General features: G+C 53.6%; 1 protein-coding gene across 10 annotated transcripts in view; it reads left to right on the forward strand.

Moving 5' to 3' along the window:
• The window catches only part of TMEM63C (transmembrane protein 63C), an 83,535-nt gene extending 59,562 nt beyond the window's left edge, over positions 1-23,973 (forward strand). For 6 of the 10 annotated variants that reach the window (XM_016926482.4, XM_054666171.2, XM_016926485.3 and 3 more), the window contains 16 exons: positions 1,151-1,259; positions 3,174-3,247; positions 3,892-3,972; positions 4,083-4,206; positions 4,955-5,088; positions 6,852-6,974; positions 7,414-7,567; positions 8,822-8,928; positions 10,434-10,520; positions 11,103-11,168; positions 12,842-13,004; positions 13,262-13,367; positions 13,786-13,953; positions 16,299-16,408; positions 17,793-17,864; positions 21,004-23,973. In XM_016926482.4, coding sequence (XP_016781971.1) covers positions 1,151-1,259; positions 3,174-3,247; positions 3,892-3,972; positions 4,083-4,206; positions 4,955-5,088; positions 6,852-6,974; positions 7,414-7,567; positions 8,822-8,928; positions 10,434-10,520; positions 11,103-11,168; positions 12,842-13,004; positions 13,262-13,367; positions 13,786-13,953; positions 16,299-16,408; positions 17,793-17,864; positions 21,004-21,207 — 1,882 coding nt within the window. In that variant the 3' untranslated portion in view covers positions 21,208-23,973. Of the gene's footprint in view, positions 1-1,150; positions 1,260-3,173; positions 3,248-3,891; positions 3,973-4,082; positions 4,207-4,954; positions 5,089-6,851; positions 6,975-7,413; positions 7,568-8,821; positions 8,929-10,433; positions 10,521-11,102; positions 11,169-12,841; positions 13,005-13,261; positions 13,368-13,785; positions 13,954-16,298; positions 16,409-17,792; positions 17,865-18,028; positions 19,040-21,003 lie in introns of those variants that run through there. The other 4 variants (XM_016926488.3, XM_054666176.2, XM_054666172.2 and 1 more) reach the window with 3 other exon arrangements.
• Positions 23,974-24,705: the final 732 nt, after the last annotated feature.

Below are 24,705 nucleotides of genomic sequence, written 5' to 3' on the forward strand. Positions count from 1 at the left end.
GTGGGGGTGTCCTAGGAGACTGTAACTGGTGGGACAGATCCAAGGAGACTGTGACCGTGACCGGTTGGGGGGTCCACGGAGACTGCAATGGGTGGGAGGATCTGGGGAGACTGTGATGGGTGGGAGGGAGCAGGGAGCCCTAGGAGACTGTGATGGGTGGGGAAGGTGTCCAGGGGGACTGCAGTGGGTGGGGGTCTGGGGAGACTGTGGTGGGTGGCGGGTATGGGGAGACTGTGGTGGGTGGCGGGTATGGGGAGACTGTGATGGGTGGGGGTATGGGGAGACTGTGATGGGTGGGGGGTATGGGAAGACTGGTGGGTGGGGGGTATGAGGAGACTGTGGTGGGTGGGGGGTATGGGGAGACTGTGGTGGGTGGGGGGTATGGGGAGACTGTGATGGGTGGGAGGGAGCAGGGAGCCCTAGGAGACTGTGATGGGTGGGGGAGGTGTCCAGGGGGACTGCGGTGGGTGGGGGTCTGGGGAGACCGTGGTGGGTGGGGGGTATGGGGAGACTGTGATGGGTGGGGGCATGGGGAGACTGTGATGGTAGGGGAAGTCTAGGGAGACTGTGATGGGTGGGGGTCTGGGGAGACTGTGGTGGGTGGGTGGTATGGGGAGACTGGTGGGTGGGGGGTATAGGGAGACTGTGATGGGTGGGGGTATGGGGAGACTGTGATGGGTGTGGGTATGGGGAGACTGTGGTGGGTGGGGGGTATGGGGAGACTGTAATGGATGGGGGTATGGGGAGACTGTGATGGGTGGGGGTATGGGGAGACTGTGGTGGGTGGGGGTATGGGGAGACTGGTGGGGGGGTATGGGGAGACTGTGATGGGTGGGGGTATGGGGAGACTGTGGTGGGTGGGGGGTATGGGGAGACTGGTGGGGGGGTATGGGGAGACTCTGATGGGTGGGGGTATGGGGAGACTGTGATGGTAGGGGGAGTCTAGGGAGACTGTGATGGGTGGGGGTGGGGGGATACTGTAATGGGTTGGGGTCTGGGGAGACTTGGATGGTTGTGGGGGTCTGAGGAGACTGTAATGGGCTGGGGGGCCCCAGGAGACTGAGGGTAGGAGGAGGCCCAGGGGTCTCTGTGCAGTGGGCTCTGGGGAGCTCACAGGCTGACCTCACTGCTGCTGCCTCCCTCCCTGCAGGAGCAAGCTCCTGTGGCTGCATAGCCTGCTGTCCTTCTTCTACTTCATCACCAACTTCATGTTCATGGCTCATCACTGCCTGGGATTTGCGCCCAGGAATAGCCAAAAGGTAAGTAGCCTACAAAGCTGCTTCCCACTGTGGGAAGCTGGGGTCCCTCCCCACTGGGCTGACCACTCCCAACCCTCAGAGAAGCCCTCAGAGGGTCCAGGGAGACTGTAATAGATGGGAGGGGGCGGTTTCACCTGAGCAGGGGCCAAGCTTCCTCCCTTCAGTCCTAGTAACAATCACCTGGCCCCCACCTCTCACCCTTCTCCACCCTCTCACCCTCCTCCACCCTTCTCCACCCTCTCACGCTCTTCCACCCTCTCACCCTCTCACCCTCCATCCTCTCACCCCAGTGAAACTTTCAGACTGGTTGGTAAATAGCTGCTGCCCAGGTACCTCCTATCCCTGCCCCTCTGCTGCCCCGCCCCTCCCCAGGGACTCTTGGACTTCCCACTATCTGAAAACTAAAGGATTAACAAGGCCCAGTGGACCAGTGGGGGCCTCCATGCTAAGTGGTCTGGGCCCTGCTGAACTGCTGCTACTTAGTGTACCTGGCCCTGCCCACTCCTGCTAGGCCCATGCCTTGCCCTTCTGCAGTCTCTCTGAGATCAGAGACCCCCGTGTATCCCCACCGTCTCAGTTTGGGTGACCCCATCCAAGCAGACCCTGAGACTTGGAATGAGTAGCACTTGTTTATGGGAGGTGATCCCAGGAAAGGCCAGTAAGGGAGTGAGGATGCAAAGGCAACCAAAAAAAGGGAGCATGGAGGGGCAACTTACCACTGTGGGCAAGTGGAGCTTCATGACCGGGGAACTCTGGGAGCTGGTGTAGAGCACATGCCCCAGAATTTTCCTGGAGGTGAGCAATCGTGGGTATTTTCCACCAGCTCCCTGTCCACCGTTCATTGAGGGTTGCACTTGGGGGCTTTAACTCCTCCCCTACTTGGCCCTGCACAAAAGCTGAACATGCCCCAAGGCCGGGAAAGAGCAGTCGCAGTATTTGAAGCATGCTGCAGGTGTTGGTGTGCAGAGATGACTGACGGGGGGCCACGGGCAGGCACCAGCAGTGCCACCCATCTGGACCAGCACCCATGCTCTGCTGGGGATGGGCAAGAGTGAGGAGCATCCTTAGTTCCCGTCCTCAGCCTTTCAAAGGTTCAGTGGTGTGGAATCAGCTCCTTCCAGGCCATCCATTCAAAAGGACTGATTCACTTGAACCCACTCCAGAGTGCAAATCCACATTCCCTGAAAAGTGAACCCAAATGCTTCAGCCTGCCAGGCATGGAGGCTTGGTCACCCTTGACCAGTCTGGTGTCTGCTACTTCAGCTTTCCTTCTTGTCACCAGAAGCCTCTTTCAAGACCCCTGATTCTTGCAGCACAATTACCAGACTGTCATCTTAAAGGTGACGACCCAGGAAGATATTTCCCATTCACAGAATAAAGTGTGAAGTTTAGGGAAGCTTCCCTACCCTCTCCCCAGAGTCTTGTTTACTTCCCAACTCCCCGGCCCAGTCTCACGTGAGGGATTTCCCTAGCGATGTGAGGCTTTACGCTGGAACAGTGGAAGCTACAGGGAGAGCAGAAATCACTGTGGGGTCGCTCGGGCAGCTCTTTCCAATCATGGAGCTCTGATCCTCCACCCCAGCCTGATGGCAGCTTTCCAGTCCTTCCTCCCTTCACCACAGCAGTCCGGAGCAGGGCACCCACAGCTGGGCACAGAGGAGAACGGAAGCACAGTTGACCAACCTCAGAGCTGCCTGGCTCAGCTGGGACACTGTGGGCTAAGGCAGCTGGCACTTCCTTGGCCCACAGTGTCCCAGCTTGGCTTTGGCTTTCTTGGCTCTCTCAGCAAGGAGGCACTGGCATCAGCAGCCTGCTGTGAGCAGAAGGCCTGCTCTGAGCCACCAAAAGACTCAGGTATCTGGAATTCCTATGCAAGCACAGTCTTCTTTCTCCATTTTTATTATTCCCACCCAGGTCACAAGGACACTAATGATCACCTATGTGCCCAAGGACATTGAAGACCCAGAACTCATCATTAAGCATTTTCAGTAAGTGGGTTGGGGTAGGCCAAGGCGTGGATTGCTTCCTCCCCATAACCCCGCCTGGGTCCTCAAGTGGGTAGTGAGTTGGTGCAGGATGGTGGGACTGGGACACCCCGGGGTGGCTCTCCCTGGACTCAGCTCAGGATCAGCTTTTTAGAATGGGGAGGGCCGCTGGAGCTGGAGCAGGGTGTCTGAAGTCAGGGACTTCCTGCATGGCATGGCTGTGATATGGGTGATGGGAATTTTTCTTTCTCCTGTTGCTTCAACTACTGAGCACAGGGAACCTTGGATCACAGCTATTTAGAGCAGATCATCTGGAGACATCCTTTGTGACCCCAAGTTCCTAGCCCCAAGGACACTGTTCACTGAGCTAATTATCTCTTCGTGAACAGCTCTCTCCTGGGTTCCCCAGTGGGTGGAGCTCCGCCCTTTTGCCCTGTTCTGAGTTGTGTAGGAAGGATTTGGCAGCTCTCAGATTGCCAAGGTTCAAACCCTGAGGTTCAGCTTTAGGAGCAGAGATGGAGTCTCCCATCCAGGAACACCAGGCAGCTGAGCCACCCAGCCCTCAGGGCCGACATGCTGGGCAGGGGGTAGGGGCAGCACATCCCCAACCCCACAGGCCGACTCAGCACCCATGTTTGTGGCTGCAGCGAGGCCTATCCAGGCAGTGTCGTGACAAGAGTCCACTTCTGCTACGACGTCAGGAACCTGATCGACTTGGATGATCAGAGGTGAGGCTGCAGCGGGGCCTTTTGGGGCCCAGGGTGGGGGTAAAAGGGGAGGATGGGGCTCTGCTGGCCCCTGACCTGCAGGTCCTTCTCCTGTTGCCCACTGCTGGCAGGCGCCATGCCATGCGGGGCCGGCTTTTCTATACAGCCAAGGCCAAGAAGACTGGGAAGGTGATGATCAGGATCCACCCCTGTGCCCGCCTGTGCTTCTGCAAGTGCTGGACCTGCTTCAAGGAGGTAACTGGCTTGAGCGTTGGGAGCACAGCAAGGGAGAGGTGGGGTCCTGGGGCTCTAGGCTCTGTGCCTTTGCCCGCACTGTTGGGCCCCAGGCCTTACTCAGGTCTGCTCTAGTGCTCCCCACCCAGCTCCTTCCTCCCCATCCACCATGTCCTGCCTCCCTGTTGAGATGGGAGCCTTTCTGGAGGCCACCTTCAGAACAATCCAGGGAAGCTTGCTGCTGTCTCCTTTCTGGTCTTGGATGGGAGAATGAGAGAGAAGGACCAGAGAAAACACAGCAGGCTACACGAGGCTGCCAGGCCTCAGGCTCCCAAAGAGATAGGACAGAAACATTTGAAGGCAACAGCCTGTCTTATCACCTGACCACTGTGGCTCAAAGAGGGCGTCGAGACTCAGACACCTGCTTCAGGACCACGCCAAACTTCTGCCAGCCCCGAGATTCACCCTCTCTCGTGGAAATGCGGCAAACACATTCTCTCACCTCTCTGGGGTCCACCCCAAGCCTGAAAGCCCCCGGGTACCCCTAGCTATGCCTCACTTTCCCCAGATCTAAGGGCAGGGGTGAATGGCAGTCATCGCCTCTTCTTGTTCTAGAGGTGGGACTTTGGAGGCCAGCCAGGGTCCTGGGCTCCTTGAGGTGCTTCAAGGCCACCACAATCCAGGGAGGCTTGAGTGGGGAGGAACCTCGTGACCAGGGAGGCCTTCCTGGGGCTCTGGCCCCAGCCCTGAAGGCTGCCTGCCACCTCAGGTGGATGCAGAGCAGTATTACAGCGAGCTAGAGGAGCAGCTAACGGACGAGTTCAACGCCGAGCTCAACCGCGTGCCGCTCAAGCGCCTGGACCTGATCTTTGTCACCTTCCAGGACTCCAGGATGGCCAAGCGGTGAGCACCAGGCAGGCGCCCCACCCAGCCCCAAGCATACCCCTGCTTCTCGGCACTCTCCTCCCTCTCCACCTCCAGTTTCCCCTTCTGCCTCCCCTGGGCCCTCCATGCTCGTCACAGGCAGCTGCCATCTGGCTCTCCAGTGGATGAGATGGCCGTACCTGCTTCCCCCAGCTGCTGGGACCCAGCCGGTCTCAAGGGGTGCCCAGGCCGGGGCTCCTCACTCCCTGTCCTTGCTTTAGCACAGAGGTGGTCAGAGAAGCCTTTGACCTCATGGTCCCTCTTCTGCCCTTGACAAGAATGACATCCCTTTTCCCTTTTTCTTTTTTTTTTCTTTTTCTTTTTTTTCTTCTTCTTTTTTTTCTTCTTCTTTTTTTTTTTTTTTTTGAGAGAATCTCGCTCTGTCACCCAGGCTGGAGTGCAATGGCACAATCTCAGCTCACTACGACCTCTGCCTCCCAGGTTCAAGCGATTCTCCTGCCTCAGCCTCCCAAGTAGCTGGGATTACAGGCGCCTGCCACCATGCCCAGCTAATGTTTGTATTTTTAGTAGAGACGGGGTTTCACCATGTTGGCCAGGCTGGTCTTGAACTCCTGACCTCAGGTGATCTGCCCACCTCGGTCTCCCAAAGTGCTGGGATTACAGGTGTGAGCCACTGCGCCCAGCTGACACACACATCACTCCCTCCTCACCATAAGAGAGCGTCAGGATAGAGCAGCTCTGTTTGCCCTTCTCCTGCTGCAGGCCTCCCCTAATTCATAGCTCTACAGTCCCCTCTCTTCTCTGCCCCAGCCTCTGGCAGCCCATGCGTTGACAAGGAGTGAATTCAGTCCACTCTGGAATGTTCCAGAAGGATCCTTAGGACTGGGCCAAAGTCCTAAAGGAGCTCCAGAATTTATCTCTTAAGAACTGTGGGGGGCAGGGGGGGTCTTCTTTCTGGGGGAGGCTGATCCTGTACAGCACATTGTTCCCACCTACCCCAACCCTACAAAGGAAGAGCAGAACTACCTAGATTTTGCTCACAAACAATGGTACACAATTTTGCAAGTTCCTTACACTCTCAACTTTTTATCTGGCAAATTTGGTTACTGATATCTGTCCTGTTCACCTCCTGGAGGGTTGACAAGTGATATGCCTTCTATTCAGTTTCTGTGTTGTTTAAAGCAATACACCTACCTAAGGTTATATTGTTCATTCTTTGAGACATTGCCATTTGGTAGAGAGGATCCGGGGCTTAATTACAGCAGAATATGAGCTAGCAAGCCAGAGGTGGGGCTCCAGCACCTGCTCCTCTTTGGTCACATCTCTAGGCACCTCGATTTAGTCATCTGTGCAATGGAAATGATACTGGTCATCAATTAGCACAGTGTCAAGCACACAGAAAGAACTCAATAATTAGTAGCTATTGATATTAAGATGAGGCTAAAAGTAGTACCTCCCTTATCAAATCTCAAATAAAGAGTGTGTCTATGTGCTGTCACTGCTGTTAAGGGGAAAGGCAGAAACAGACCAACGTGGCACCTCTGCCCTGCCTGGGCAGTCTAGGCACCCTCAAATGCCCTTTCCTCCAGATACTGGGCCTTAGGAACTGTCCGCCTCTAAGGTCCTGAAGACATATCCAAGGCTTCAAGAATCCCCAGGAAGGGGATGAGCCCCCATCTGTAGGACCACCATTGTGGCCCTGAGCTCCTGGCATGAGACCCTCCTAAGCCCATTCCCCTACCCCTAGACCCACCTTTCTTCCTCTTCTCCCCTCTCTGCAGCGTCCGTAAGGATTACAAGTATGTCCAGTGTGGTGTGCAACCCCAGCAGTCCTCAGTGACCACCATCGTCAAATCATATTACTGGAGGGTCACTATGGCCCCACACCCCAAAGACATTATTTGGTAAGCCTCCTCCATCCCTCCCCTCTCCTCTGAGCTCCTCTGAGACTGAAGAAGGCAGTAGGACAGGGCCTTCTCTCCCCATGTCATTGCCCAACAGAGACTCCAAGGGGACTAAGTTCCATGCTCTCCTAAGCACCACAACCTGTGTGTACGCCCAGACTCATTCCCACAAGTGTGGGTGGCATCCAACCCTTAGCAAAAAGGTTTTTCCTGCAGAGGGAACTCAGGTCCATTTTTTTTTTTTTTTGGCTATATGCTCCGGATCCTTTATAAACGGTGTGACAGGGGACGGTCCAGGGTCCTGTTGCATGCAGGTCTGGGCCCAGGAGGCTGGATTAGACCAGGGCAGGCTGGGTCCACAGCTGGCCTGCAGCGAACAGCACATGGGCTCTAAGAACTGATGTCTCTAAATGTGCCTCCTTCTTCCATCCTTCCCCAGGAAACACCTGTCTGTCCGCCGCTTCTTTTGGTGGGCCCGCTTTATCGCAATCAACACCTTCCTCTTCTTCCTCTTCTTCTTTCTCACCACGCCTGCCATCATCATGAACACTATTGACATGTACAACGTCACCCGCCCCATCGAGAAGCTGCAGGTGCCTCCTCTGCTCAGGCCAGGCCTGGGGGCCCCAGGGAGATCAAGGAAGAATTCAGGCGAGGATGGGATGGGGGGGCCCCCTGGGAGGGGGCTGTGGAGCCCATACAGTGCGAACATTGTGGAGGTGGCCGTGGTGCAAATGGCGGGGTAGGGCTTGCTTTGTTCTAAAGGGATGAAGGTGGGTGACTGCCAGTCTTAGGGACCAGGGCTAGAGTGGGAAGGGAGAGTGGGGAGTCCACAGGCAGGTCCTGGGGTGAGTTGGAGGGGGTGTCGTCCTGTCAACATGGGCTCAGAGGTCTTCATGAACGGGGTCATCCCAGGCCAGCTTGGGGTCCAGAGGGTGTGGCAAGTGTGAGTGGCTCTGCTCTCTGCAAGTTGTCTGGGGCAGCAGGCTCCTGGTTTGTGTAGTAGGGTTAAAGGTGAGGAAGACTGAGGTAAGCCCCAACGCAGCCCTCTCAGAGAAGTGGGAGCTCAAGATCTGCCTCCACCTCCCTCATCTCCAGACACCTGCACTCCAGGCTGGGAGCCTTCAGCCCTGGAGGAACCATCTCTGAAGTTAGGGGATGCCTCCTGCTGATGGTGCAGGTCAGAGGGATCCTAGCCCATTTCCAAATTCTTTAGCCTCAAGACTGTTACTAGGAGCCTAGAAGGTCTCTTCTTCCATATTCTCACCATCCTCATTTCCAACAACACACATGTGCATGAGCACATGCACACACTCACACAAAGTCAACACACACGCATGCACACACACGCACACATACAGTCAACATGTGTGCATGCACACACGCACACACACACACAAGTCAAGCCACACCACTTCTGCTGCTGATTTTTGTTCCCCTTTGTCAACTTTGTAATAGGCCCCAGACCCCACGCATCCTGGGAGGGCCACAGCTCTCCCTGGGGACTCCTCCATCCTCCCCTCCTCCCCCGCTCACATGTCATCACAGCAAAGGCAATTTGCTGGGGTTGCACTCCTGGCTAGCTCTGGCCTTAGGAGGAAGTCACTCAAGAAAGCTCAGGCTGCCGCTCCAGTGACCTCAGCATAGAAGGCCTAGCTGCTTGGGGACTCCACTTGACCTTGGGTGTCAGCCTCTGCCTGGCCAGGAAAGCCAGTGAGAAGGGCCAGGCCCCTTGCAGCCTCCAGGAGAGCAAGCCAGCCCTGGGAGTGAGTGGGAGGAGAAGAAGCAAGGGGAAGAGGATGCTTGCATTGACGTCTCTCCTGCCGTCCTCCCCTCTCCCCCTGCAGAACCCAATTGTGACCCAGTTCTTCCCCTCGGTGATGCTCTGGGGCTTCACAGTGATACTGCCTCTGATTGTCTACTTCTCCGCCTTCCTCGAGGCCCACTGGACCAGGTGACCTGGGGGCCTCCTCTCGTAGCCCTGTGGTTTCTCCAGCCTCTTCCCCTGCCCTGGCTTCCCCGCCAGCCTGGCACTTGGGCCTCCCCTCTAGCCTAAGGAGAATTGATAAGGGATGGTTTTGATACCTGAAACCATCCCCAAAGACCAACAGGTGTTCTGTCTTTGGAAGGAGGGTCTGGGTTGACTCTGGGCCCCTGGGTTGCTGAGATAGAGCCACTGTCTAAGAGTGTGGGGCCAAAGCCAAGCCCTCCTTGGGCTTCTCCCTCAGCCCCCAGCCATATCCTGAAGGCATGGAGCTGTAGGCATGAGCTAGGCAGTCCCAGGCATTCCATGCAGAAGGCACAGGAGGAAAGACTTGTGTGGGAATGTCAATAGAATGCTTTGGCCACACAGAGGGGCCCACAAACTCACTATGACTGTCATCACATATGGCCCACACCATGCCAACCTTTTACCCAATCAGGAGCATTCCTATTTGTTAGTCTTGATGGTTCTATGGTGGCTGCTCACTGGTTAGAAAGTATTTGCCATACCCTGGGCAGGTGGCAGTACTTTGGCTTGAAAGCTGCATGCATCTCAAAAGTTATTTTCTGCACCAAAAGTTCCTACTACTCCACCAGGCAGCAGCCAAAAGGTTTGTCCTAACGGAAATCCTTCCTGGCCTTTTCCTCTGGCCAAGAACAAGACTTATACTGATGACTGAAACTGCAGGGATTTTGAGTCTTCTTGGTAATGTCTCTTTAATACAGAGACATCAACTATATGGCACATCTGTGCCTTCCCATCCCTTCCCGTGCCCAGCACAGACATCACTAGTGGATCATGCTGTTCTTTCCTGCTGCTCCCAGATGCAGCACAGCTCACAGTGGTGTATGGAGATGGCATCGGTATGCACAATTAAACCAATTTCCCAGCCCAGACCTCTACTCTGCATATGTCTGTATTAGCCAGTTTTCACACTGCTGATAAAGACATACCCGAGACTGGACAATTTATAAAAGAAAGAGGTTTCATTGGACTCTGTATTAGTCCATTTGCACTCTGCTGATAAAGACATACTCAAGACTGGGTAATTAACCTAGGAAAAAGGGTTTATTGGACTTACAGTTCCATGTGGCTGGGGAAGCCTCACAATCATGGTGGCAGGCAAGGAGGAACAAGTCACATGTTACGTGGATGGCAGCAGGCAAAGAGAGCTTGTGCAGGGAAACTCCCCCTTATAATACCATCAGATCTCATGAGACTTATTTGCTGTCATGAGAACGGCATGGGAAAGACCCACCCCCCATAATTCAATCATCTCCCACTGGGTCCCTCCCACAACATGTGGGAATTATGAGAGCTACAAGATGAGATTTGGGTGGGGACACAGAGCCAAACCATATCAGTGTCTCTCTTCCTCTGTATTACATAGTTAGGCCTTTGGTTCTTATTAGGCCACGTCCATTGATGAATATTAGGCCACGTCCATTGATGAATATCTCTCTGTTTCCTTCTAGATCAAGTCAGAATCTGGTCATGGTGCACAAGTGCTACATCTTTCTGGTGTTCATGGTAGTCATTCTGCCCTCTATGGGACTGACCAGGTACCTCACTTCCAATTATCCCTTCCTTCTTAGCCAGGCTCTCTTAGAGTTAAGACCTCCTCTTTCAGATACTGTAGACCTGCCTGTGGTTGCTGCAAACCCACTCCTCAAAGACAGCCCCATGCCTGTCATGGGTGTAGCATGAGCCAGGCTTCCTGCAAACACTAACGTGTCAGCCATGAGTTCGGCCCGCATAGAGCTTATCATCTGGCTGGGGACACAAGGCGTGCTTACCAGTTGCCTGACAGCCCCACATGGGAACAACACAGCCAAAAAGCAGTAGAAATTCAGAAGAGGGAGAGAGTACTGTGAGAGAAATGAGTGAATATTGTGAGAGAAATGTCTGCTTACAGTTTTGCAAACTGGCCCAGGTTTGCTGGAGGAGGTGGCCTTGAGCTGAAAGGCCAAAGGGCTCGGGGCCAGGACAGCCCAGCACTAAGAAGGAAGAGGGGAAGTGTGGACTGGCTAGCTGGAATAAAGCAAGGGTCTTTCTTTGGAGATTGGGCAAGGGAGGATGGTTGAACCCTCAGCCTTAGCTCATAGGTTTGCTAACTAACAGACCTGCCTTGTTTTTGCTTCTAGTTTGGATGTCTTTCTCCGCTGGCTCTTTGACATCTACTATCTAGAGCAAGCATCCATCAGGTTCCAGTGAGTACTCCCATGTGTCCACCAGGGCTGCTGTGTGTGCACACAGGAGTGGGTATATGTGCTCTTCCCTGAGTCCAGCACCTGAATTTGCTCACAGAAGTGTAGACAAATGCTTGTGAACACCCTCACTGGGCAGACTTGTTACCTTTCCTGTGCTGGGATCCCTTTGGCAATCTAGTTAAGCCCAGGGACCCCTTCTCAGAATGATATCTTTGAAATAATTGTATAGTCACAGGAAGTTGCCCCCAAACTGTATGCAGGGTGGGTGTTCCATGAGCCCTTTATCCAGTTTCCCCCAATGGAAGCATTGTGCGTAACTATAGTGTAATATCAAAACCAGGAAATTGACACTGGTCCATCCACAGAGCTTATTCTGATTCTGCCAGTTTTACGTGTACTCTGAATGATGTCTTTATGTGCACAAAATACATGGATTACAAAGAAAACCAATTATACAATTATACTGAATTACAGTTATCAAGATATTTTAAAAATCAAATTTTTGACACAGTCTTTATAAACACAAGATATTGCTTTTTTTTTTTTAGACCAAGTCTCATTCTGTCGCCCAGGCTGGAGCGCAGTGGTGCAATCTCGGCTCACTACAACCTCTGCCTCCCAAGTTCAAGCGATTCTCCCACCTCAGCCTGCCGAGTAGCTGAGATTACAGGCACATGCCACCATGCCTGGCTAATTTTTGTATTTTTAATAGAGGTGGGGTTTCACCATGTTGGCCAGGCTGGTCTTGAACTCCTGGCCTCAAGTGATCTGCCCACCTCAACCTCCTAAAATGCTGGGATTACAGGCTTGAGCCACCACACCCAACCAATATTGCATTTTTTATATAAGCAAGCTAAAGTTACATTTTACTGTCTTAAAAACATCAGTATAAAAACTGATATTACTTATTGGAATAAGAATATTAAACTAGGGGGGATCATTGACAAAGCAACATGCAGACCACGTGGGACATTCTGCCAATTTCGATTTTTTTGTTTTAGTGATAACAAGTGTTGAGAATCCCAATTTTCAAAGCTATGTTGCAAATGACATGCAAACTTCCATAACTTGCTCTATAAGGCAAGGACCAGAATCCTTCAAGGTATTTTTTAGTAGAGATGGGGTTTCACCATGTTGGCTGGGCTGGTCTCAAACTCCTGACCTCAGGTGATCTGCCCACCTCGGCCTCCCAAAGTGCTGGGACTACAGGTGTGAGCCACCATGCCCTGCCATATTGCCCACATTCTTAATGCAAGAAAATGCTAAATTTCAGTTAGAGATTAGTGAAAATAAAGATGTTATTTTTTCCCATCCTAGTTTACAGACCCCCCAGAAACCCACTCATGGATTCTCCCGAGTCTTTGGACCTGGCTCAGACACCCTTGCTTTGGATCAAGCCAATGCATGTATCCCCTAACACACCCATGCTTTATGTGGTCCCTGCCCCTCCCTCCTCAGGGGACTGCTTGTTAACTTCATTGGGTTGGGGACATATATATTATAGGAGAGAGACAGAGAAAAAGAAAGAGAGGAAATGTTATTCTCCTTGTCTGTATCTGTATCTCCACTCCGATTCCCATTCCCTCTGCTGCTCTCCTCTCTCTCCTCCCTTTTAACATCTCTCCCTCTCCCTGTGGCTTCTGTTGCCACCTTCCCTCTCCCTCACTGCCCAGGTGTGTGTTCCTGCCAGACAACGGCGCCTTCTTTGTCAACTACGTGATCACGGCAGCTTTACTTGGCACAGGCATGGAGCTGCTGCGTCTGGGGTCACTCTTCTGCTACAGCACCCGCCTCTTCTTCTCTAGATCAGAGCCAGAGAGAGTCAACATCAGAAAGGTACAGACTGGCTCTCCGCTGAGCACAGCCCTCAGTTTCCTTTGGGAGGGTGTCAGGGATAGAGCCTGCTAGAAGCACCAAGGGGGTTGAGGTGGGAGGGACGGTGTGGATGGGTGTTGGTGGGGCACCTTGGTCTACAGGGTTGGAAAGGAGGCTGCCTCCAGGCCTGAGCTGCCAGGAGGCTGATGAGGAGGCACAGAAGTAGTCAAGCCAAGGGGACTGGGCCACCTCAGGGTGACACCTGCCTTCTGCCCCAGAACCAGGCCATAGACTTCCAGTTTGGGCGTGAGTATGCGTGGATGATGAACGTGTTCAGCGTGGTGATGGCGTACAGCATCACTTGCCCCATCATTGTGCCTTTTGGTGAGTCATCTCCAAGGCATGCCCAAGGGCTGCACATCCGCAGATGGGGAGGAGGAATTGAGCCTCACAACATCAGTCCACCTCCTGGAGCATGGGGAGACCTGTGGTAGGGAGGTGTCAGGGCCAGGGCCAAGCTGGGGGTACAGGGCAGCTGAGGTTGGATGGCTGCCGATGGGGGATGTTTGTTGAATGAACGCATGAGTGAATGACTCTTCACCAAGCTGAAACAGTCAGTTCTCGGGGCTCAAGGGAAGCTGCTGGCTCCGGAGGTCAGTACCACAGAGCTCCCCCAACCCATCCTTGGTTGTTGTGACTCTGACAGCCGTGGATCTGGCTTCTCAGGCCTGTGGAGACACTGGAGCCACAAAGGTCCAGACTTGAAGGGGCCACTGAGTAAGTTTCCACCTTTGTCCCCCAGGGTTGCTCTACCTGTGCATGAAGCACTTGACGGATCGCTATAACATGTACTACTCCTTTGCACCCACCAAACTGAACGAGCAGATCCACATGGCTGCCGTCTCCCAGGCCATCTTTGCGCCACTCTTGGGTCTGTTCTGGATGCTGTTCTTCTCCATCCTGCGGTTGGGTAGGTACCAAGCCAGCCTGGAGACCCCACCTCCACCTGCCCCACTATTCTGTGAGTCCCTTAACACTGACCCTGTTAGAGGAGAAAAGCCCAGGCAGGGCAGGGCAAGATGCTGCTCACCAGACCTGGCCACACCCAGTGACTTCTCTGGGCCTAAAGGGCCTACATTAGAGTCTCAGCTGAGCTTCAAGGCTAAGAGGAGGCCCTGGACCAACATGGTCCCCAGGTGTGGATTTGGGTTTCCAGCGCTCAGGGAAGGAAACCTCATATTCCTTCTTTCTAAGTCTAGACGGGTGGAAACTAGAGTATCAGCTATTGGGAGGCTCAGTTCCCATGACATTTCCTCTGGGATCCCATAAGATGCCTGGTTTTTTGTTTTGTTTTTTAATTTTATTTTTTGAATCAGAATCTTGCTCTGTCGTCTAGACTGAAGTGCAGTGGCGCGATCACGGCTCACTACAGCTTTGACCTCCTGGGCTCAAGCAATTCTGCCACTTCCCCCTCCCCAGTACCTGAGACTACAGGCGTGAGCCGTCATGACTGGCTAATTGTTTTTAATTTTGTAGAGATGAGGTCTCACTATGTTGCCCAGTCTGGTCTTGAATTCCTGGGCTAAAGCGATCCCCTGGCCTAGGCCTCCCAAAGTGCTGGGATTATAAGCGTAAGCCGCTGGTGCCCAGTGGTAGATGCCTGGCTTTATGGGTTGCCAAAAAACCTGGAAGAGGAAACAGAGCCTGCAGTAGGGGCCAGCTTTTTCCTCACTCTTTAGCTACACACAGCTACTGCTCCTGCCCAGGGGAGCTCAGAGACACCCTCCCAGAAGCAGTCCCTGCAGGCCACAGATTAAAAATCTCTCAGCTTTCTCCCCGTTGGAGGCACCTTAACCCCCAGCAACCCCCAACCCCACTGCCCTTCCCTCAGACACCTGACCTTAACCTTCTCAGTGGTGGGAGAAGGGAGACACGGTGTTTTCTTTTTTCTTTTTTTTTTTTTCTTTTGTTTTTAGAGACGGAGTCTCGCTCTGTCGCCCAGGCTGGAGTGCAGTGGCCCCATCTCGACCCACTGCAACCTCCGCCTCCCGGGTTAAAGCTATTCTCCTGCCTCAGCCCCCTGAGTTGCTGGGACTACAGGCGTGTGCCACGATGCCCCGCTAATTTTTTGTATTTTAGTAGAGACAGGGTTTCACCATGTTGCCCAGGCTGGTCTCGAACTCCTGAGCTCAGGCAATCCGAGGCAGTGTTTTCTTTTCTCTACCTGCCATGGTGGCATCCATACGGTCGACTCTCAGTCATTTATGTGGCTTACCCATTTGCCATCACCCCCAATTGCTTATCCCGCTAGCCTTTTCGTGCCACCCCAGAGACTTCATTTTTTCCATAATGCTTTTTTTCTAAGAATAAAGGACTGCATGTTTATCATCAAAAATAGAAAAAATATAAAGACCAACATGTAAATGACCCATCATCTCACCCAGAACCTGATGTCTTTTGTTCCCAGCCCCCTTTCCAGGCATGCGCTTTGGGTCTTTGGGCGTGGGAACATTGAGAGGGAGCTGTTGGTCTATTGTTACTTTGCAAAACTGCGATAGTCCATATTGTAACATTCAGTCCTGTACCCTGAGGTTTTGTACTGAACACAATGTTCTGAGCAATTTCCTAGGTTGTTAAAAGACTGAACAGGTAGGTGCCTTTCAGCGGTTGCATGAAAGTCTACCAGTTTTAGTCAGTTCTCCATGATTGGATATTGAGGTTTGCCACTTTTTGCTACTATAAAAACACTGCAGTAAGCATCATTAAGCAGTGATTTTTGGCTGTAAAGCATAATTTAAACAACATTTACCTAGTTAGAAAACTGCTGCCGTAAAAAAGGGACCAAATATTCCCAAATGTAATGTAGGTGATTTTACCTTCTAGATTCCCTCTCTGTGCCATCGGCGCAGAAAACTGAGCATGCTCACTTCAAAAGGGCTTGCAGGGAAAGGTGTAGGTCAGAGATGGCATTGGGGGCACTGGCAGAAATAGTCACTCAAAGAGACTTCCCAGGGACGATGGTGTTGGAGGTGATCAGCAGGTCAGGAAGGACACATTTAATGGGCACTGCAGTGGGTACTGAAATCAATTAAAACATTTTTTCATGGACTCCACAGATGCCAAATTCTAAACTGCTCAAACAGAGCAAAGGGATGATGTTATTGTATCAGACTCCTAGATGCCAGTTGTTATCAGAGGAGGACTGGCAAGGTCAAAGCCCTTGCAGTGGTGCTGTGACGGTCCCTGGCATCTGCCAGTTGGGGTGGCATCTCAGCTGGCAGACTCCTGCCCATGACTTTTTCTCCTCCTTTGCAGGTTCTCTCCACGCCATCACCATCTTTTCCCTGTCCACCCTCCTCATTGCCATGGTGATTGCCTTTGTTGGCATTTTTCTGGGGAAGCTTCGGATGGTTGCCGACTACGAGGTGAGTTGCCAGCCTGCCCCTCCTCCTGGTTCTCTTGGTCCCTGGGGGACACAGCTGTAGGATACTCTCCAGGCCTGGGCTCCCATAGCACCACAGGATGAAAGGGTCTCGCCTTTGTCTCTGACTGTAGAGCGTGGAGCCCAGTGTGCATGCGTGCATGCATGCATGCATGCCTTGCACTAGCTTAGGCTCTGGCCCCCATCCAGAAGACAGCTATCCTCTCCTTTTCTGCCCTCTGACACCTCCTCCAAACTGCAGGCTGCTGCGATGTGAGTCCAGTGCAGCCACTGAACTGTGAGCCTCCAAGGACTGGAGGCCAAGAGAGAGGATGGAGCAAAGGAGGTTGGCGGGGGAGTTGATGATGATTCAAAAAGAGGGGGGATTGTCATTTTCTCTCCTTTAAGACCCCAGGCTTTGAACTTGAGGCGGCCATGTTTGGAGGTGGCTCCTGCCCCACATGACTCCTTTGGTTGTTGGCAGTGGGCCCAGCCTAATCACTAGGAGAGGGGAGCCAATCCATGCCCTTTTAGAGCCATGCCAACAACTGTGTGTTCTAGCTCAGCATTTCCCAGAATGGATGTCTATCCTGGGGCACTGGAATGATTTCCAGTGGATCACAACATAATTTTTCATTTTTCATGGTTACGTATTTAACATTAACTTTCTGCTTATGGCAACTGAAATACAGTTTTCTGTTTATAATAGTGAATTGTTTCCTTTTTAAATGAATGTATATAAAGAAAAGAAAGCTGATTTTAAGGACTGACACACTACTGAGCCTGAGGAGGGACTCGGAGGAGGATCTCTTTGCTTCTGGTGTCTCTGTCTGTGTCCAGGGCTCTGGGCACAGGTGCCCACTGCCCTCTCCGCCCAGCCTTCCTTCTCCACGCCTGGCTGGAGCACCACACTAGTGAAGGGTCTCGTGAAGGACCCCGCTGACTCTGTCTAATACAGCAGCATTATGTGATTGGGTTGGCCAGGTGTCCACTCTAGAGAAGGAGAATGGCCAGGAACCTAGGCTGTGTTGGTGTAGGACACTTTCCAAATTAGAGGGGAAGCCACAGGAGGAAAGACGACAGTGCTGAAGTCAAGGCTTCTCCTGGAGTCAAAGCAGGCTCATCTTTGAACTTCAATTCCAGCTCTGCTTACTTCCCCCAGTGATGGCCCTTGGGAATAGAACAGTCCAGAAGGGACTCCCTTGCATCCCAGCCTTCTCTCTGTCCCCCTGGGTCTCAGTCTTGCCAGGCTGAAGGTCTGGAAAGACAGAAGATGAGTTGAGTTCCAAGGTGGTGAGAAGCCCAGGTGTGGAGTTGAGGCTCCTCTGGATGAATGGGGAGGGGCAAAGAGCAGGCCTCCTGTAACCCACCACCTCTCCCTGCTGCAGCCCGAGGAGGAGGAGATCCAGACAGTGTTTGACATGGAGCCAAGCAGCACCTCCTCCACGCCCACCTCCCTCGTGAGTCCTGAGTCCCAGGGACAGGTTGGGAGGGTGGTGCTTGCAGGGATGGTCTACTCTAGTGGCATTGTGGGGGATGCCAGCTTTGCTGCCCACTCTGGGTATGGGGAAGGAGATGGGGGACCCCTGGGCTCCCTCCTCTAATGGAGCAGGACTTGGCCCAGGTCCAAATGCTGCCGTGGTCCTGGATGAAGAGTGAGAAAAAGAGAAGAGCCACCGTGTACTCAGCATTGTCTGGAAGGCACCTAGAGAGGAAGTACTTGGTCAGGGAGGCCGAGACCACAGCGACCTCGGTCATGTAGACGCAGGGGGGCCTGCTGAGGATTGGCCTCAGGACCAAAGGCTGCCCCTGAGGCACAGGTGCAGGCAGAGCGACACAGACAGAGCTTCAGGGAACTATTAGAAGTCTGCACTGATGGTAAGGCAGGGACGCCGAAATGAGCGAGCCTGTCTGTGTGCAGAGAGGCTGGCTCAGAGTGCAGAGTGCAGGGCCTGCAGGCTGGGTGCTGTCTCTCACACAGTGGCTCAGCCTGAAGGGGAATGGGCACAAGCACCCACCCGCATCCCTGCCACAAATGCAGCTGCAGAGCCACCAATGCACACACTGAGGTGGGTACTGGGTCAGCCTGTGCCCCAAGGCCGGGGCTCCTGGGAGGAGCTCTGAAGAAGGGTGCCAGGCTGGCACTCAGTGAAAGCATCCCAGAGGAGGGAGCATTGAATCTGACCCCAGGAATGGGCATACGGGGTGCCAGGTGAAGTAGGGTGTGGGGCAAGAGTTTTCAAGGAAGAGGAGCAGCCTGTGCGAAGGCCTGGAGACAGACCGGAGCTTGGGGGACTCAAGACAGTTTTCGGCACGGTGGAAATGCGGAGTGGGCGGCAGGGCCCTATGGGAGACAAGGCTTTCTTTAGTTGTGGGCAGAGCTGGGAGTGAGTGCATGGTGACAGAAGCACAGACAAAACACCAGCAAGTGGACAGAAGTCACCGGAGTGCCAGGTTTGCCTCACTTTGAAAAACCCTACATACAGGCACAGATTATCTCTGAGAGGGGACAGGAGTAGGTGCTTCCGTAATGAAGAGACCACAAGGATTTCAAAGCAAGAAAGTCTCTCTTTTCTTGGGACCCTTCCAAAAGGACCCCTCTTGGAATATTGTTAGCAATAAGTTTTTGAAATCATATGAGCCTGGCGCTTTGCTGTTTTCGCTCTTAATCTTTTGATAAACCCACACAGTAGGGATTTTCATCCCCAAATGGAGGCTCAGAAGTTCCATCAATATAGAGTCCAGGGCACCAAGCAAGGAAGTGTCAGGACAAAGGTCGAACCAGGTCCATCTGACTCTAAAGCCTATGCTTTTAAAAAACACGACTAGGATTTATTTTTTAAATCTTGCCTTATTACCACAGGGCTATATGAACATTGCACATCATTATAGGGGGAAAGGATAAGCAGAAATAAGAAAATAAAAAGTCCATATTCCCACCACCTAGAGATGACCACTGATAGTGTATTTTCTTCCAGATATTTATATACTATGTATCTCTTCCAGATAATTATGTATGATTTACATAGTTTTGCTAAAATGAAATAATACTGCACATACTGTTTTATAACCTTTTTTTGTGGGGTGGGGGAACAGAATCTTGCTCTGTTGCTCAGGCTGGAGTGAAGTGGCACCATCTTGGCTCACTGCAACCTCCATCTCCTGGGTTAAAGCAATTCTGTCTCAGTCTCCCGAGTAGCTGGGATTACAGGCACATGCCATCACACCTGGCTAATTTTTGTATTTTTAGTACAGATGGGGTTTTACCATGTTGGCCAGGCTGGTCTCGAACTTCTGACCTCAGCTGATCCACCCGCCTCGGCCTCCCAAAGTGCTGGGATTACAGGCGTGAGCCACCACGCCAGGCCTATAACCTGCATTTTTAGTTAACAATCTTTTTCCATATATATAAATTTTTTATCTCTTTGAATACCCAGCCCGTATTCAAATTGCCTTAATTGTTCCAGAAGTATCTTTTAGAGCTTGTCCAACCCAATATCAAATCTAGCACATGTGCCTCAGGTCTTCATGTCCCTTTTATTTTAGCACAGTGCCTTTTAAATGACTTGGAGAGACCAAGCCAGCAGTCCTGCACAATGTTCCACCTGGATTTTTCTGGCTGTTCATGATGTCTTATGACAGGTTCCATGATCTCCTGAACGCTGGAAGTTAGATCTGATGGCTTGATAGATGCAAGTTCAACATGGGGCTAGAACACATTACAGGTAGTGCTGCAATTTACACTCAGAGAGATGTAACATCCTGTTAATTCCCATTCATTAATGATGCCGTCGTGACCTTCTAATTAGGGGAATGACAGGTGGATTTTTCCATGGTTCAGTTGACATTTACCCCTTTATGACCAAAAGGTCATCTAGATGGTTTACTTTGGCACCACGCAAATGTCTAGATTCTTTTGTAGGAAAACCGTTCCTTCAACCAGGGCTGTTTGGTTTCACTGAAATAAACTCCTATGGGAAAGGTTTCATTCCATTCCCTAATAACCTATTTTCTAAGTAAGGAGATGGTTTAAGAGCCACTTCAGAGGATGACAATTGCTCTTTTTCCTAGTACATCCTGTGTTTTTCTATCTGCTGCCGTCCCAGGCATGGGGACCATTCCTGGGTGTGACAGGTCATGTGACCAAAGTCTCCGCTAGCAGTTCCACATCTTGAGGACAGGCCAAACCAGTGACAGACCCCGAGGGAGTTCTGAATGTGCTGCTGAAGCTGTATTAGAAGGTGCACTAGCTCAGGAAAGAGGGTCTCTCCAGACCCCAGCTGAGGGGAGCCTCACGTCACCTCCCCTGGATGCAGCTTGACTTGGAACTGAGAGTGAATGGGACATGTTCTAAAGGAGCAGTGGACTAGGAGTGGGGAGTCCTGCCACTGAACCAGCCCTGGGAGCACCTAGATGCTCATTAAATGATCAAGAACAATTAGGTGGGTGGAACAGACAGGACCCAGGCTGCTGGGGAAGAAGGCAGGCTCCAAGGTTTGGAGGAGACAGAGGCGATGGGGGTGGGGCATGAGGGGAGAGGGTGTGCCCAGGGCCTTGCCCCCACGTGACCTTGCTCCTGTCCCCTGTCTCTATCCCAAGCAGCTGTATGTGGCCACCGTGCTGCAAGAACCGGAGTTGAACCTGACCCCCGCCTCCTCCCCAGCCAGGCACACCTATGGCACCATGAACAACCAGCCGGAAGAGGGAGAAGAAGAGAGTGGTCTGAGGGGCTTTGCGAGGGAGCTAGATTCGGCCCAGTTCCAGGAAGGGCTGGAACTGGAGGGCCAGAACCAGTACCACTGACCGGGACCTGAGGCCTCCACTGGCGACTTGTTGAGGGGTCAGGGGAGGGCCTGGCAAGGGGAGGCAGGAGGGTGGCCTGGACCTCCCCACTACCTCCTGCAGACTTTGAGAAGCCCACAGTGGAGACATCCACCACCCCAGCCATGGGCCATACGGGGGTGCTGACCTGCTGCCCGGCTGGAACTGGGGGTGCTCGGCAGTGCTGAAGGAGCCTGGGAAGGGATGGAGGATACAGGCAAGCCCACGTCTTGAGAGAGGTGGCTGGAGCCCCGGCACAGAGACTGAATGCTGGGGTCCCTTCCTGGGACCAAGATGGAGAAGGTGTTCCTAAGACAGGAGACAGAAGGAGGCTGCCGAAGGCTCTGTGCGGTCATCACCACTCTGCATCAGCTGCCCTTCCAAGAAGCTTCTGCTGCTGCTCCTCCTCCCAGCCCCGGCCCATTCCTCCCCTGCAGTCTGAGGAGGCAAAGGTACGTGCACGGGGCACATTGACAGGACACGGAGGACCACCTCATCACGGGGTTCCCTGCATGGGGATCTGTAAAGAGAAAGTTTCTGCACCCACCAGAGCAAGAGCCAACTGAAAGCGTAGACCTGAGAAGAGGTAACTCATTCCCTTCCTGCTCCTCTGCCCTCATCAGATGTCCCCAGGAGCAGCAGGGCAGAGGCCCTTCTTTCTATTCTTACAAGGGCAGCTAGAGCGTGCTCACTCAGGGCTCATCAAATGAGACTCATGTGCATTTTTCAGAAGGAAACCTTGGTTAGTCCTTGCTGGGTAACACAAAGTGGGGTGAGACAGAAGCCGAATTCATGGAAGGGGGGTCTTCTCCCCAAAACTCTGTGTGGTGGGAAACCAGCTATACCTCCCCAAGCCCCAGGGCCTAAAGAGAAGACCCCCAAAGCCAAAGATGTGGCCACTTAAAAGCATCTCCTGCCTCCTACCCAACTGAGTGCCTGGGCCCCCAGCTTGGCCAAGATGGGCAGTACGTTAGGGTAAGAACCCCATGCTTCAAACTTAAGGACTGACCATCACCTGCGTCCCAAGTAGGACCCTTCCTCCCTTCTCGGGGCTGCCCCTGCACCCTGCCTTGAACACCACCCAAGCGGCCTCCAGTGTGGGCCTGGCCCAGACATTGCAGATGCTTCAACCGTGATGTCGCCCCAGGCCTGCCAGGGGTGTGGTGGAGGGGAAGGCCACGTGCTCCAGGGAGAAGCCCTTTCTGGAGAAGCAAGGCTGTCCTCCCAGGGCTGCCACTACCTGAGACCTGGGGGAGCTGAATTCCGAACAGCGATGGTGACACTCAGCACCTTTGCCATAGCCGGGGGGAACCGGCTTCTGCCTCTGGGATGGGCTCTCATCAGGACCACCGTGCAGCCCAGCCAGGGAGGACATGAGAAGGGCCAGTGGGGGCCTCAATGAACCAGAACAAGCCAAGCTGAATGGGGTCTGTGTGCTCCAGGGCCCTCTTCAGCCCCCTCCCCCAAAGGTCTGGGTCCCTGCCACCAACCTACTGAAGGCCGGCCCCCAGCTCACCTCACCTGAGCACCTGCACCAGGCCCCAGGCACATGGCTGCCCTGAACTCAGATCACCTAGACCTTGTCCCTGCCCCACCTTTGCCCCATCCTAGCCCCAGAAGCTCCAAGCTTCACCGCAGGTGAGAAATTGTGCTCAATGGGCAGAAACTGCTATACCCCCAGGGCATGGCCCACATTTTGGCATGAGGGTGTCTTTCCAGAGAGCTTGGGTTGGCTGGAGAGAGGCTGTCTTTCCCATTCCTTGTCCAGCTAGGAATAAAGGGGAAATGGTCCTAGCCTGGTCCCTACACACCCAGGTCCCACAGGCCCCCTCCCCACTGGAATTTCACCAACCAACAAGGGGAAAAAGTACGCTGTTACAGCATAGCGGTCAGGCCCAGCAGGAGCTTGGCACATGATGGGGAGGTGGCCAGCTCCAGGCCCTGCCCGACCCCATCATGTGTATTTGGTGTATGGGGTGTGGGGGTCACACCAGAAGCTGGCCTGGGGTCTCTTCTTCGCTGGACACAGCTCCCTGGCGCCTGCCCCCAGCCCCTGCAGCCCCTGCCGGACTGTGGAAGCCACATATGGGAAAAGTCCTGGCAGACAATGTGGCGGGATGACTGGGGGCTTCTCCCTCTGAACCTGGGTCCAGTGTAGCCTGGCTCTGAGAGAAGGTGGTGAGCATGTGGAGAAGGTTCCATAGTCCACTCTTAGGGGAACCAGCAAAGCCTCACGGCAGTTGGCTCCATCTGGACCTCCCATGGTCACTGCAGGACGGTGGAGCAGGGGGCATCTTTTAGCCTCCCCCCGCCACCACATCCAGGCCCTCTCAGGCACCTCCTGCCTCAGCACACACCTGCCTCACCCATTGCCCCCCTCCCCCCACCTACTGCCATCCCACTCCTCTGCCAGCCACTTCCCAGCCGCCCCACCCCACTCCATCCACCAAATCACCTCCTGACTTAATCCTTTCTGGAAGGAGCTGCCGCCCGGGAACCGGTATTGCCTAGAGCCTCCAGGAGGGGCCCTCCTCGGGCCTCCAGTGGCCCCATGCCCACCTGCCTGACCCTCCACTGCCCCTGGAAGCAAAGTGCCTATCAGCAGCGTTGCGTCCTCTGGGGCCCCCGGTCGGGGGGGAGGGGGTGTGGGCTAACCTTGGCCACCACCACTAAAGGAATGTGCCAGAATGCTGAACCTTCTTGTTAATGCTATGACCGTGCCTTGAATAAACAAGTCCTCCCAACCTCTCCTGGCCCCTGCCTCTCTGCCTCTGCATCTGGGCCAGCCTGGCCTTGCTCCGCTGTGCAGTGGAGAGAACTTTCTGGTCCTTGAGCTACCCAGGAAGCCAGCAGGGCAGCCCCGAGGAGCAGCAGAAGTCTCTGGTGAGTGCTGAGCCCCATGAGCAGGCCACTGGGCTAGGCTAGTGGCCAGACTTCAAAACACACAGATTTCAGGTGAGGCCCCAGGAAGAGCGGCAGACAGGGCTCAGGTCTGCAAGAGGATGAGGGTGGGGGACTTGGGGGATGGGGGAGGTGGAGGAGAGGTTGGCACGAGGGAAGTGTGCGGGGCAGCCAGGTGGGATAAGAAACACCCGTTAGCAAAGGCTGTTATAACTGTGGCAAGGAGACAACAGTTCCCTGCCCTGGTGGACACATCTCAGGGTCAGGAGACCGGTTCTGTCCCTTCCTCCAGCAGCTGCATGACCCAGGCTGGTCATCTCATCCAGACAGTAGGGCTGGGAGGACATGAGGCGGACTGTTCTGCTTCGTGACTGAGCAGAGCAGATTTGAGGGCAGAAGATGGGAATCTTGTGGGTGTGTTGAGTAGGGGGAGACTTCCTCCCACAGTGCTCCCTATGGGGACAGAGGATGACAGTCTCAGGGTGGCTGCCTAAGGACTCTTTCCTGCATCATCCTCACTGGGTCCTCTCCGCAAGCTTCCACGGTCCATCAGTGGCCATTGACTCAAAGTCTACCAAG

The sequence above is a fragment of the Pan troglodytes genome, chromosome 15 (genome assembly GCF_028858775.2).
Source record: "Pan troglodytes isolate AG18354 chromosome 15, NHGRI_mPanTro3-v2.0_pri, whole genome shotgun sequence".
NCBI lineage: Eukaryota > Metazoa > Chordata > Mammalia > Primates > Hominidae > Pan > Pan troglodytes.